The 16,117-nt window shown below is 36.2% G+C and overlaps 2 protein-coding genes across 2 annotated transcripts; one reads left to right on the top strand and one right to left on the bottom strand.

Annotated features, from left to right (window-relative positions):
- Nucleotides 1-3,809: 3,809 nt before the first annotated feature.
- LOC145139418 (uncharacterized) lies at nucleotides 3,810-5,477 on the bottom strand. The gene is made up of 3 exons (XM_079073247.1): nucleotides 4,851-5,477; nucleotides 4,613-4,748; nucleotides 3,810-4,501 (listed from the first exon to the last, which is right to left on the bottom strand). The coding sequence occupies exons 1-3, from the start codon at nucleotides 5,475-5,477 to the stop codon at nucleotides 3,810-3,812; spliced, it is 1,455 nt and encodes a 484-aa protein (XP_078929373.1).
- A 9,794-nt stretch (nucleotides 5,478-15,271) lies between these two features.
- Nucleotides 15,272-15,871, top strand: LOC145139417 (uncharacterized). The gene has a single exon (XM_079073246.1). The coding sequence runs from the start codon at nucleotides 15,272-15,274 to the stop codon at nucleotides 15,869-15,871; it is 600 nt and encodes a 199-aa protein (XP_078929372.1).
- The last annotated feature ends 246 nt before the right edge of the window (nucleotides 15,872-16,117 follow it).

Here is a 16,117-nt window from a genome sequence, read left to right as displayed (position 1 = left end):
TTCACAAAAAACGGCAACGGAAGCTTTTAAAATTTTTATAAATTTCAAGTGAAGCAACAAAACAAACGATCAAAGATCCATTTAAAGAGGTTAGAATGATGTTACAACAACCATAGGGTGTTTAGAAAATACAACCTTTGTAGCCTTTGGACCATCTTGAATTTGGGGTGTTGAAGTAGATGGCAAGAACAAGGAGCTTGATCTTCTCTACAAGTAATCCACCAACAAGAATAAGGTACGAAAATTGCTAGATTTCTTCTTGTATAATCTTTTTGTCTTTAAGCCTTAAGAAATTAACTAATAAGTGTAAAAGGAAGACACAAAATATGAACTCTAAAAACCCAAGAACTAACTTCAAGTGAGAGAGAGGGAGAGGGAAAGAGAACCTACAGTTCTATGCATAAAACAACTAGCCTTATATAATATGATCATGTTGTGTATTACATGCAAGGTAATGAACAAACATGGGATATAATCTAAGCATGGGGGGATAATAATGTTGGAGGTTGACTTTCAACCTCCTAGCCTTGATAACCCACGGGTTTAAGGACTAAAATGGTCCATTGGATTTGCTAGTTTGTTGTTTAGTCACTTAATTAACTAGCTAGTTTTTCAATCTTTGGGGAACGTGTCCAAAACTTTGTACATGATTTATATATCATACCATATGATATATATATATATATATATATATATATATATATATATATATATATATATATATATAAGCTAGTTAGTCTTTCATTTATTATTATTTTCATAAAACAATAATTTTTCTCTAATTAAATACAAGAGTTGAATTTTTTTTATTAATTTTCAAATACTTAATAAATATTCAATAAGTACCAAATTGATTAATGTGTGACCCTATAGGATCATATGTTATTAGCAATGTCACTCAATAATGATTCTTGGGCATATAGATCCAACAATCTTCCACTTGCATAAGATTCAATTAAAGACTGGCATAGACAGTAGCTGACCTCTAGCAACAGGCTACTGCTCCTAATAACATACGAAGGGGTGCCATCAATCAACATCCAATTCCAGGAGCTCACTAGCTACAATTGAAGTATAATGTAAGTGTATCAATATCGTCTTTGTTACAGACATCATGTTGGATATGAGACATGGAACGTGATCATTCTCATTTTCCATCGAACTTTTAAGAAAGGCGCCTTACATGTCTAACTCTCAACACATAAGAGGAACAAATCTCATCTTGACTACATACACACTCTCATATAGATCATGTTGTACCCAATGAAGGCTTTTATAACTGCACAGTTACGAACAACGTTTAACCATGTCAAAGTATAACAATCACCATACTTGAGTTCTACAATATGCATTTCAAGTCGAAAGACATAAAGATATTTACCTGTGACCAAGATTCACTTATGATATCGATCCATGAAGTGACTCTTGATGCGGGTCATTTCCAATAGTTGTTCTCAAACAAGTACATATGAATTTGGATGCAACACTTTGCTATTTCACCTCTTGAAATCAACAAAGCCGATTCATATTAGTCTTCATTCACAGTTGCTCCCGCAACAGTGACTGACTATGGACAAATTTTGAATAATTACATTATTCAAGGATTGAATAACATGCTAATAAAGAAAACAATAATATTCAACACAAAAGCGTTGTCTCATATTCATAGGAGATAACATATCATTGCTACATAGTTCTGAATATCCAGATATTAGTCAAGTATAAATTTAAATCCAATCACTAGCTAATCGTAGACCGATTACTTTTGCATGATTCTCAAACTTGCTTTGAGGTAGAGCCTTTGTGAACGGATCTGCTAGATTATCATCTTTATGAATCTTTTCAATGTGTATATTTCCCAATTCTAATTCTTGAAGAATGAAATTGAATTTTCGTTGAATGTGTCTAGTCTTGTTGGTAACCATCGGGTTTCTTGCGATAGCGATGACACTAGTGTTGTCACAAAGCATCTCAATGGAATTTTTGATGCTTGGAACCACATCCAGATCACCGATGAATTTCTTCATCCAATCAACTTCTTGAGCCGCTTCGAATCCAACTATGTACTCTGATTCTGTTGTAGAGAGTGCAACCACTTCTTGCTTTGAACTCTTCCAGGCAATGGCTCCTCCATTAAGTGTGAACACATATCCCGACTGTGATCCTGAGTTATCTCGATCAATGTTGAAACCAGCGCCAATGTAACATCTTACAGTGAGCTCTTCTTCAACTCCTCCATAGACTAGAAACATATCTTTAGTTCTTTTTAAGTACTTAAGTATGTTCTTAATAGCCACCCAATGCTTTTCGCCAGGATTAGCTTGATATCTACTAGTTATACTAATAACATAAGCTACATCTGGCCTTGTACATGTCATAGCATACATAATTGAACCCACTGCTGAAGCATATGATATGCGTTTCATTCTTTTGATCTCATCTTCAGTACTAGGGATGTCAACCTAAGAAAGAATGGTACCAGGCAGTACGGGAATAATTCCTCATTTTGAGTTATCCAGTGAAAAACGTTTCAAGATTTTGTCAATGTATGTACTCTGGCTCAAACCAATGAGTCTTTGGGATCTTTCTCTATAGATCCTAATACCGAGTATGTATGCAACATCCCCTAGATCTTCATTTGAAAGGACTTGCTAAGGTAGGCCTTAGTCTCCTTCAATGTCGGGATATCTTTCCCGATCAGTAATATGTCATCAACATATAGAATTAGAAAAACAATATGGCTCCCACTCGCTTTGATTTATACACATGGTTTATCGGGACTTTATGAAAAACCAAACCTTTTGATGTTTTCATCAAAACGATGATACCAGGCCCTAGATGCTTGTTTTAATCCATAAATCAGTTTACACACCTTTTTTAGGTTATCCGGCATGACAAAACCTTCAGGTTGTTCCATATAAACATTTTCCTCAAGATATCCATTAAGGAAAACGGTTTTGACATCCATTTGCCATATCTCATAGTTAAAATATGCAGCTATGGCCAAGATAATCCTAATAGATTTAATCATAGCAACTGGCGAGAAGGTATCTTCATAGTCAACACCTTGAATTTGAGTATATCCTTTCGTCACAAGTCGTGCTTTGAAAGTTTGTACATTTCCGTCCATGTCGATCTTCTTCTTGAATATCCACTTGCTTCCAACAGCCCTGCTGTTAGGAGGTAAGTCAACCAAGTCCCATACTTGATTGTCATTCATGGATTGAATTTCAGTTCTCATGTATTCAAGCCATTTGTCAGACTCTGGGTCCGCAGTAGCATCCTTGTAGTTGATGGGCTCCAATTGATCCATCAAGAAGACTTCCTCTTTAGGAATGACAAATCCAAATCTGTCAGGTTCCTGACGAGTTCTACTGGAGCGTCGTATAGTTGGTGTGGTTTCCGGCATCTGAACGATAATTTCAGGTTCAACAGTGGTTTGTTGATTATCATACTTAACTAAAGGTTGTGTCTCTCGAATTTCTTCGAGGTCAATGGGGCTCCCACTTACTTTATACGAGATAAAGTCAGTTTCACGAAACATTGCTTTACGGGCTATGAACACCCAATTCTCATCTTTCCGAAAGAAGTAATAACCCATGGTTTCTTTGGGCATCCCACAAAGATACACTTATGAGATCTAGGGTCAAGCTTGTCAGAAGTTTCACTTTTAATATATGCTTCACACCCCATATCTTTAAGAAAGACATTGATGGAACCTTTCCATGCCATAACTCGTAGGGAGTCTTACTAACCTTTTTAGTTGGGACCATGTTTACAATTCGGCCTGCGGTTTCAAAGGCATAACCCTAAAATGAATGAGGAAGGGAAGTATGACTCGTCATTGATCGCACCATATCAAGTAGAGTACGATTTCTCCTTTCCGAGACACCATTATGCTGAGGTGTTCCAGGTGGAGTGAGTTGTGATACTATGGCACAAATCTTCAGATGTTCATCAAACTCATAGCTCAAATATTCACCACCACGATCTGATCGTATGGCTTTAATATTTTTACCAAGTTGATTATGTACTTCATTTTGGAAAACCTTGAAGACATCGAATGCTTCATATTTGTGTTTCATGAGATACACATATCCAAATCTACTGTAATCATTAGTAAATGTAATGAAGTATCTTTCACCGCTTCTAGTCATTGTTCTAAAAGGTCCACATACATCAGTATGTATGAGTCCTAATAGATCCGAAACGCTTTCACCAACACCGGTAAAAGGAGCTTTGGCCATATTACCACATAGACATGATTCACATACATCAAAAGACCCTGAGTCTGTTGACTCTAAGATCCCATCCTTTTGGAGCTTAGCAATGCGAGTTTTACTTATGTTCCCAAGTCGACAATGCCATATATAAGTTTTATTTGAGTCTAACTTTGTTTTCTTATTTAAGTTGAACATTGAATTATCCTTTGTGTATGAACCATTTAAATCGATTTCATATATTCCATTTTTGGGACTAGTCTCAAAATAGAACACATTATCTTTAAACACATAAATGTTTTCAGAATCAAAGTCAAACTTATAACGAAAACCTTATTCATACAAGCGAGAAGTAGAGATAATATTCCTAGTCATACTAGGTACATAACAACAATTGTTCAAAATAAGATTAAGGCCATTTGGAAGCAAAAGATGATATTGTCCTATGGCTTTGACAACTACCTGATTGACATTGCTAACATGAAGTTCCAAATCGCCATCTCTTAGTTCTCTAACATTCCTTAGTCCCTACAAATCATTGCAAATGTTAGTACCACTTCTAGTATCGAATACCCAAGAGTTAGTATAGAATTCATGTAATTCAATCACATATATACTTGAGGTGCCAACCTGGTTGGCTTTGATCTTCTTAAGTTCCTCTAGGTATTTGGGACAATTGCGCTTCCAGTGTCCCTTTTCATTACAGTGAAAGAAATCAGCGTCAACAGCAGGCTTGGGTTTAGGAGTTGGGTTAGTGGAAGGAGGCTTCCCTTTACCCATTCCATTGCCCTTTCCTTTCTTGGCAGCTTTGCCTTTCCCCTTACCGGTATAATTATCGGTTTTCTTCTTGGAGATTTGACCCTCACGGATCATCAACACTTGATTGTTCCTATACTTCTTGATGTTTGCCTCAACAGTTTTGAGCATGTTATGAAGCTCATTAATGCTCCTATCCCAGTCATTCATTGTGAAGTGCATCACAAATTGATTGAATGACTTAGGCAATGAGGCTAAGATCACATAGGTCGCTAGCTCATCCCCAAATGGGAATCCGAGGAGGGCAAGTTGCTCAACATAAGCTTTAATTTTGAGTACATGGGCACTCACAGAAGATCCTTCGACCATCTTGCAACCAATGAAAGCATTCAAGGTCTCAAACCTCTCTTGCTTAGCCTGAATTTGAAACATGACTCTCAGTTGTTCAATCATTTCAAACGCTTCATGAAACTCGAAAGTTTTTTGAAGTTCGGGAGTCATAGTTGCAAGCATGATGCAAGCCACTTCGGTCGAATCATCAACATGTTTCGCCCGAGCATATTTCGATGCTTTGGGAGCATTAGCGGGGAGCTCTTCTAGGATAGGTTCATCAAGGACATAGTCCTTTTTCTCAAGATTGAGGACAATTCTCAGTTGTCTGAACCAATCAAAAAAGTTGGGTCCACTTAGTTTTTATTTTTCGAGGATGAATCAGATGGTGAGTGATGAGGTGGTTACAGTTGGGGTAGTCATCTACAAAATAATAAGATTCATTTTAATATCTTTGATATGAAGTCTTTTAAAAAATAATTACCCTTCAAATTAAATTTTGAAAAGCTAAGATCCACATCACCCAAAATAACTTGAGGAGGCGACCCACTACTCAAGTGACTTTGTTGATCGGTAGGTTACGATAATCAATTACAACTCTTATGTAATTCTTAGATTTATGGGATCCAAAAACATTACTTTGTTTTTATATGGCATGTTCATCCCATCTATGCCTCAAAAGTCTTATGCTTAGGTGACCTTTATCACATAAGAAATTGATCAAACCATCCATTTAAAAAACATGTGAGTTTTATTTCACAAATGGTTAGGTGACCTTTATCCCACAAGCAAATAGAAAAACACTTTGACTGTAACACCCATAAATTTTTTTTCCAAATTTAACTTTAAAACTCATTCCAAATTCATCAAACATTACACACTGGTTTTCAAAATGTATAATATCAGAGTTTTCCCAGAAACATAAACAAAACATGAGGAGCTGTACGATCACATCTTTGCCTTGCCGCGATCCCCTGATGTATCTGAAACAATAAATTGAAACTGTAAGCTCGAGAGCTTAGTGAGTTCCCCCCAAAATACTGATACACTGCACATAACACATATATAAACAACAACATGTACTGGGTCCACAACTTTACAGACTATATTACCCCCCCTGGGCCCACAGTGTGAGTCTGGATTGCCTTACGGGCCCACAGCTCACATCTGGCTTGCCATCGAGCCCACAGTACGAGTCTCCCTCAGCTCGTAACTGGAATGCTCTCGAGCCCACAATACGAGTCTCCCTTAGCTCGCATCTGGAATGCTCCCGAGTTTGTTGGTTACCGCACGGAGCAATATCACCTCAACCCATCCCACATAACATGTCCACATATAAACATAACCACTGTGCATGCAAATAATCATATAACAACGTCGGTAACTCTACAGATCTACCAAACTGGCATAACCACTAGCATGCAATCACTAATCCACACTCAACATAATAACACTACTTGGATAACATATTCAATGGGCCGGCCTTGGTGCCTTAGACCCCTTAGTATAGTGAGGATAACTCACCTCGCAACTGTCGTCTGAAACTAGAAAGCTCAACTCCCGGATCACCACCACAAACTCCACCACCTATATCCGACACATCACAAAGTTCATAGGTTCCCAAGATACTTCCAGAAGTCCAATAGTCAACCCTTGCCCAAAGTCCAAGTTAACTTTCAAGGTCAACAGTCCATGTTGGCATCAACTCGTCGAGTACCCTTAGCTACTTGCCGAGTTCCTGGCATGACTCGCCAACTCGCCGAGTCACTCGAGTGGCTCGTCGAGTTCCTAGTGTCAGTGGTCGTAACCCCCATGGCCAACCCGCCGAGTTTTCCCTTTACAACTCGCCGAGTTCATACGTGTCCGAAGGTTGGGAAAACCCTAACCGACTCGCCGAGTCATTCTACTGACTCGCCGGGTCTACACCAATCTTCAACGAACTCGCTGAGTTGTTCATCCAACTCGTCGAGTATAGGACCATCTTCATGTGGCTCGCCGAGTTGACTATGCAACTCGCCGAGTCCCTTCAGACCTTCATCCATACATGTACTTTTTACGCCATGCAACGGCTCCATATTGCAGATCTAAGCTCCTAGGGCATGCTTATCACGTAAAGTTGCAAACTTTACGTGCATGCAAGGCCCTAGAGACTCTAAATGACAAATCTAAGCTTCCAATGGAGCTTTACACCTTAGGAGAGTCTCATTCTTGCGAAAACTGGAAACTTTATGGACTTAGAGACCCAAGAGAGTTCATATCTGAGGTTGCAACCTCAGATCTTAGCTCAACACAAGAAAGGCTTCTTAATATGCTATAAAAGCCCTAAAATTTACCCAAAAGGGATCTAGAAATGAAATAAGGTCAAGATAGTGATTTGATACCTTCCAGAAGATGCCAACTAAGAGAGATTTCAGATCCCACACATTCCTTGCTTCTGGATACTTGCTCTCCAAGCTCTTTTCTCCAAAATCCTATTCCAAAGCTTAAGAATACACAAATGGGAGCACACTCACACGAATTAGGGTTTCTGGATTATCAAGAGGCTGTAAGGGGAGGCTGAGAAGGCCAATGATCCTTTAAATAGGGTGCAATACCCCGGGATTTAGGGTTTCATCTGCAAGCTCCTACTCGTCGAGTCCCTTCTCGGACTCGGCAAGTAGGTCACTAAAACACGCGGACCAACCCGCTGCTACTCGACGAGTGGGGCAGCCAACTCGTCGAGTAGACCTTGAAACCAAGGAATTCTTACATGAACCAATACCTGAGAATCGGGGCGTTACATTGACTATTTTTGACAACTCAAATGAATAAGGTGACCCTAAAATCTACATAAATTGCACAAAAATCAAAAGTGATTTTTAAATGGATTGCATAGATTTGAAGTTTTGTAAACAATAACTTTTATCAATGTTTTATTATTCTAGCATTTTAAAACATTTTGTATCATGAATATTTCATGCATAAAATATTCCATGGTACATATAAAGTGTTCCAAAAATTATAAACTTGAATTTATTTCATATAAAATTTTATCGGTTAGAATTTATATTCAATATTAATTCGACGTTATACGGATTGGAACCGGTTTCTAACTTTGTTAATAAAACAACCTTTTATTATTGAGTTATGGAGTTTAGATTAAGTTTAAAAAATATTTTAAACCTTTTATATCTTTAAAAGTTTGGCTACTTTAGAGTTTTTTATTTAAATATTCAGAAACTCTTTTTAACAAAAAAACTCAATTTTGATATCTTATGTTGAAAATTTTATATAAAACTCTAAACCTCAAGTTTGATGTTAATTTTTGTAAAAATGTTTTAGCATGGAAAACATATTTTCAACATTTTATAAAAAAAAATAAACATCACAAGCATGCATTTTAAAATGTATAAACAAAGCCATTTTCTAGTAATATTTATTGTGAGCCATCAAAACAAATATTAAGTCATTTCCTAAAGGACTTATTAGGACACTTCAAGGTCTTCAAAAGGCTCCATGTCTTCATAAGAACTTCAAGCTCCATCTTGTTACATTTTATAAAAAAAAATATACAACTAGTCTAAAACTAATTTATAACATATAAAATGAACAAATGAAATAATACCTATTTATCTATTACATCATCATATGAATAAATAAATACCAACCACAAATGTCCTAATGGATTGTTTATACATAACAAACATATCAAACAAAACAACTCTTTGGTTTTTCTAAGACAACTTTTATATAACCAAAATGCATGAAAAATGGTTATATAAAAAATAAACACTTTTAACAACAAGTTGCCAAAGAAAACAAATATGGACATTTCTTTAGCCAAAAAGAAATCAATGCTTTTTTTCCAAAAACCAAAGATTATTATAACATACAAAACATTCTAACATTTAAAAGATGGCTCTGATACCACTGAAGGGTTTTTGTTGCATAAAAAGATAGTTTTTCACAAAAAACGGCAACAAAAGCTTTTAAAATTTTTATAAATTTCAAGTGAAGCAACAAAACAAACCATCAATGATCCTTTTAAAGAGGTTAGAATGATGTTACAACAACCATATGATGTTTAGAAAATACAACCTTTGTATCCTTTGGACCTTCTTGGATTTGGGGTGTTAAAGTAGATGGCAAGAACAAGGAGTTTGATCTTCTCTACAAGTAATCCACCAACAAGAATAAGGTACCAAAATTGCTAGATTTCTTCTTGTATAATCTTTTTGTCTTTAAGCCTTAATCACTTAACTAATAAGTCTAAAAGAAAGACACAAAATATTAACTCTAACAACCCAAGAACTAACTTCAAGTGAGATAGAGAGAGGGAGAGGGCAAGAGAACCTACAGTGCTATGCATGAAAGAGTGAATGATTTTTTCTTCAAGTCCTTTAGTGATAAAACAACCAGCCTTATATAATATGATCATGTTGTGTATTACATGCAAGGTAATGAACAAACATGGGACATAATCTAAGCATGGGGGACAAGAATGTTGGAGGTTGACTTTCAACCTCCTAGCCTTGATAACCCACAATTTTAAAGACTAAAATGGTCCATTGGATTTGCTAGTTTGTTGTTTAGTCACTTAATTAACTAGCTTGTTTGTCAATCTTTGGTGAAAGTGTCCAAAACTTTGTACATGACTTATATATCATACCATATGATATATATATATATATATATATATATATATATATATATATAGATATATATTTATAAGCTAGTTAGTCTTTCATTTATTATTATTTTCATAAAACAATAATTTTCTGTAATTAAATACAAGAGTTGAATTTTTTTTATTAATTATCAAATACTTAATAAATATTCAATAAGTACCAACTTGATTAAGGTGTGACCCTACATGATCATATGTTATTAGCAATGTCACTCAATAATAATTCTTGGGCATATAGAACCAACACTATTTTCTGTTTTTGTGATCTTGGAATCAATGAAGTTTTATGTTTGTTATATGGTAAACCTGAAAATGAAATTTTCGAGTCGTATTTTTGGGATGTTACAAATGAAGAGGGAACTTTATCTAAAGCTTGGATTTTTATATCGTGTGACTGGAGGATGGGCAACACGCAAACGGGAAACAGTTTTTGGCATTGTGTTTTAGACCACATTCACTCGCTTTTGGGAAGGCAAACAGATCGAACGTACGACGCAGTCAATGGAAAATGGCGTGAACTACGAGCCGCTTGCACCAAGTTTAACGGCATATAAAAAAATCTGAAAAATATGCATAAAGGTGGTAGCAACGATTTCAATATTTTATCAACCGCTTGCCAACAATACAAGGTAACCAATGACGGTAAAGCATTCGCCCACCAAAACGCATGGTAAATTTTTCGTAAGGGTCCAAAATGGGTCCTTAAACTAGAGACTTCACATTCGGAATCGAACACCGGCTCCAACAAAAGGCCAAGAACTTCCGAGTCGGATATGGGTTTGGTGTCGACCTCAATAACGACTTTGACGGCACCGAAGGGGAGGGTCCACCAGAAGTCCAACTTCGATGACCACCGGGAAGGGACAAAGGGAAAAAGGCGGCGTCTTCAAGCGGAAAAGCAAGTAGTAAAGACGTACTTGCGAAAAAATTTGACAAAATTCTAATTTTTTTATTAAAAAAAATGAAACAACGGAAGAAGCTCGTCGCTGGAAACTAGCACTTACCGAACTTCAAATTTTAAACACAAAGCCACAATCAGATATTGACCCGGAAAATCTAGCCGCGTTTCTGAAAATCCAACAACAAGTTCGTGACAAGTATTGAAATTAGGTTTTAAGGTTTTGAATTTTTATGTTTAATTTTCCATGATTTTTAAGTCATTTATGTTTAAATTTCTATTCGTTTATGTTTTTTTTAGTAATTTAGGTTTGAAATTTTATGTTTTTATGGTTTTTTAGTAATTTAAGTTATGTAATGTATTTTTATGTAATATGAAATATTTATTTATGTTTATTAATTATGTTTTTTATTTAATCTAATTACAAAAAAATAAAAAATAAATAAAAATATAAACAATGTGCAGTGGTAACCATTTCGAAGGACTAGTGAACATGTAGTGACTGTACCCCATAGCCTAACGGATCCAACCTCTCTCTCTCTCTCTCTATATATATATATATATATATATATATATATATATATATATATATATATATATATATATATATATATATATATATATATGTATATATATATATATATATATATATATATATATATATATATATATATATATATAGAACTAGGTTCAAATGTGGATTGACATATATTTTGCGGACGTGTGGATAGTGCTATTCTGTGAGATTGACAAATAAAATATGTTGTTTGATAATGTAAATATGTACAATCTTACATAACTATTGTTATTATCACACATTCTCACTAATTAAATCGTCTATAATGTTATTATAGACTTTTTATTATTATTTTCATTCTGTTGGAATATTGTCAGAATGTTTATTGGGTCGTATTTTGTAAGAATAAATTGAGTGAAAAACGATGAATGAGAGCAAAAATGAATAAAAATTAGTAAGAATGCATGAAAATGACGATAATTGTGTGAGGTTGAACGTATTCACATTACTAAACAACATATTCTCTTAGTAATTCTCATAGAATAGCATTGTCCACACGTCCACACAATAGTTGTCCATCCACAATATAACTTAGCCCTATATATATATATATATATATATATATATATATATTGATAGGTGCATTTTATGCACCTATTTTGCATGTTTAATTCCATCCTTTCATAGCATTTTACTTCATAATTCTTACATTTAGTCAATTATTTGGGCAACTGCATATTTCATTAAGAATGTCTGGTACTTCACTATTTTTGATTTATTTTGCAGAAATTATGGAGCGTGGAGCTTGGAGCTTGGAAGCATGGAGCATGGAGCATAGAGCTTTGGAGCATGAAAAGAAGATGGACTGGTCATGCCATGGAAGAAAACATGAATACATAACCCGAGTCATTGTTGCATTGTCATCATAGCAAAGGACTACGCATGAACACGGTTCATGTCACACCGACACGGGTCGTGTTTGTCCTTTCTCATCTTATATTTGAGCAACATGACTCGTGGTGAATCTAGACTGAAAATGGAGCCAACAATAAAGAATTATTGGACTTTTAGCAAAAAGCATGGGCATGCCAAAAACATATGGTCAAGAAAAATGGCCATGCCAAAAACACATGGTCAAAAGGCATGACCATGCTAAAAACACATGGTCTTATGGAAAGCACGTGAGCTTTATTAAAACAAGGAGGACGTCGCCATTTCACAGAGGACGGTTTCTGGAGCAACTTTAGGCAATTTTGGGAGAATTTTTGGAGCTTTTGAGAATACCAAATCATTACAAACACTTTTGATTTCATTTTAGTAAGCATTAAACATTTTCAATTCCATATTTATTCTTGTTTGATTTGTTCTTAGCCATGTGTGGCTAAAAAACCCTAATTTCTAGTTCTTGTTCAAAACATGTTAATTGCTTGACTTGAAGCATATGATTTGATGTTTGATTTGTGATTCTATTCTAGTGATTATGTTTTTGTTTAAACTAGAATCCTTGAATTTTATTTGTGTTTGATTGGCCACTTTCATGAATTGAATTTTTATGTAGTTAATTAACTTTTAGGGCACCTAATCGTTCTATTAAGTTAATAATTGGTAACAAACAATAAGTTTTCTTATTGTAAAACATATATCACATGTTTTCACACTTCCAAGCGGATGAGAAGAAATGAACATTGTTGGGAATATTGTACAAAAATTAATGCGGTTTTCAATACAATCTAAGAGCATGTTTAGGTTCGATTAGTAAAGCAAGGTCTAGTCAAAGAGAGTGTTTTGGTTAGACAATATGGCAAGCGAGAGGTATTAGAGCGTATTAATATCTTCTAGTACCAACCTAGAATAGCAATCATGAATTACATCAGGTCATAATCAAGTTGAACAACAACATTGAGAACTAGAACTAGAACCATTCAATCAAATTATTTACAATTTTATTTCATTTTGTGCATGCTTTTAAAGTAGATTTTTATTTAATTATTTTACTTTTGCAAACAAAACCCCCCTTTGTAACCAAAGTACCTTGCGCAAATAGGTATAGACTTTTATCCCGTGTCTCTGTGGTTCTCCCCTGCTTGTCTTGTACTACTTTTAGTGCATTAAAACAGTGTATTTGGAGTCTGTAGCACCCATATTATTTGTTGGGTTTGACACACTTAACAAATTGGCGTCGTTGCCGGGGACACGGTGTTACTAATTGTTTATGCCTAGATCTTTTCGTACAGGTACACCATTTCCAATTGACTCGGAGATAGAGAAGATTGCGAAGAGGTTACGGAAGCAAGCCAAGCTTCGTAAGAAGCAACCGGGTTCCGGGACTTCTTCATCATCTAACCCTCCAGTCATTAACATTTGGGAGGATATACCCGTCTCAAGTGTATCCGTATCCGAAACAAAAACCCTTTCACTCTTACCTCAACCATCCTCATCCAGAAATACCACTCCACCCCTTCACCTACTCATAACATCCTAAACTCCACACCCACATAAACCTCAATTGCTACTCATACCATGGGAGACAACCGTGGAGTGAATCAAAATCCTCCAAATCAACAACCCGAGCAAACCCTTCGCCAGTGGGCGAGGCAAGAGTTTACTCAACAACCTCTTTGCATCACATATCCGGCAGCCACAAACCTTGAACTAAAATCAAGACTCATCCACTTACTCCCAACCTTTAGAGGCCTAGAAAATGAAGATCCTCACAAGTTACTCACAGAGTTCCATGTTGTGTGTGTTGGCATGAAACCACATAATGTCACAGAGGACTATATCAAGCTTAGGTCATTCCCCTTTGCAGTGCAAGACTCCACAAAAGATTGGCTTTATGACCTTCCACCGGGGACGGTCAACACATGGGTGGACCTTGCACTCCTCTTCTTAGACAAATACTTCCCAGAAATGAAATCCTCAGCCCTAAGAAGAGAGATAATTGGGATCAAACAACATAAAACAGAAGCCTTTCATACATATTGGGAGAGGTTCAAAAAGCTTTGTGCCCGTTGCCCAAAGCATGGTATTAGTGAGTATCAAATCCTCCAATACTTCATTGAAGGCATGAATCCTTGGGAAAGAAGACTTCTTAATGCTTCAAGCGGAGGATTTTTGACTGATAAGACCCCAACTGAGATTCGGGATCTCATAAAAAACATGGCGGAGGATTCCAAGCATACTAGTCAAGATGAAGATTGGTACATGGATGCACCCCGAGGTGTAAAAGAGGTGCACACTCCCCAAATTGAAGCTCAACTATCCGAGTTGACTAAGGTGGTAATGATGATTTCTAAGGACAAAGGTGTACAATCCACACCCCATCCTTGTGGTATTTGCACTTAAGTGGGACACCGGACCGATATGTGTCCTCAATTGCAAGAAGAAGAATATGAAGAAGCAAATGCTATAGGAGGCTATTCCGGGCACAATCAAAGAACTTATGATCAGCCCCGAGGCAATCAAGGGTGGAACAACAACCAAAACATTGACTATCAACAAAGAAAACCACCCCATTACCAAGCAAGACCGCCATTTCCACAACAAAATTACCAACCGAGGCAACCGCAACCTCCTCCTCAACAAGTTGGATCCTCAAGCATGTCCGTAGAATACATAGTCAAAAGCCTTGCCACTAGCACTCAAAGTTTTCAGCAAGAAACCAAGGAAAGCATCAAGAATATTGGGCACCAAATGGCACAACTTGCTCAATCGGTGAGCAAAATGGAGAATCAAGGAAATCTACCTCCTCAAACCGAAAAGAACCCAAAGCACAATGCTTATGCAATTAGCCTGAGGAGTGGAAGGAAATATGATGGCCCGAAGAAGAAGAAGAGCAGTTGGTGATAGAAGAACCACCAAAGAAGGATGAAAAGAAAGAAAAAATGGTGGAGAAAAAGAATCCGGAAGAGAAAGAAGCAAAGATCACACCACCACCTTTTCCATCAAGATTGAACAGAAACAAAAAAGAGAGAGAAGATAGTGAAATCATGGCAATGTTCCGTAAGGTTGAAGTCAACATCCCTTTCTTAGACGCGATCAAACAGGTACCTAGATATGATAAGTTCCTTAAGGAACTTTGCACATCAAAAAAGAAGATGCGAGGTAATGAGACAGTGAAAGTAAGTGAAAATGTTTTTGTAGTTTTGCAGAAAATGATGCCCCCAAAGTGCAAGGATCTGAGTGTTTTCACCGTTCCTTGTAAATTGGGAAACCTTTATGTCCCCCGTGCTATGCTAGATTTAGGAGCTTCAATTAATGTTTTACCATATTCTGTTTATAAATCTATTGGCATAAGTACTTTAACAAAAACCGGGGTTGTTATCCAACTTGAAGATCATTCTATAATACACCTAAAAGGTGTATTAGAGGATGTTTTAGTGCAAGTTAATGAACTTGTCTTTCCTGCAGATTTTTATGTGCTTGATATGGGAGATGATGACCACCCAACCTCGAGTTCCATACTTTTAGATAGACCATTCTGAAAAACAACAAGAACAAAAATTGATGTCTACAATGGTAAATTGTCCATGGAATTCGATGGGGAGGTCATCAACTTTAAAATCCATGAAGCAATGCGGTATCCAAGTGATGTTCATTGCATAAAATTTTGTTGATATAATCCAGCCTTTGACTGAAAAGTGTTTTGAGTTGAATAATCATGATTCGTTGGAGTTAGTTTTGAGCAGGAATTTTGATAACTATTTAGTCAAAGAGATAGAAACAAACTT

This window comes from Lactuca virosa, chromosome 9 (assembly GCF_052849685.1).
Source record: "Lactuca virosa cultivar CGN04683 chromosome 9, Lactuca_virosa_CGN04683_v6, whole genome shotgun sequence".
Taxonomy (NCBI): Eukaryota; Viridiplantae; Streptophyta; class Magnoliopsida; order Asterales; family Asteraceae; genus Lactuca; species Lactuca virosa.
Note: the sequence above shows the minus strand (reverse complement) of the source record. Positions and strands in the feature narration are given on the sequence as shown.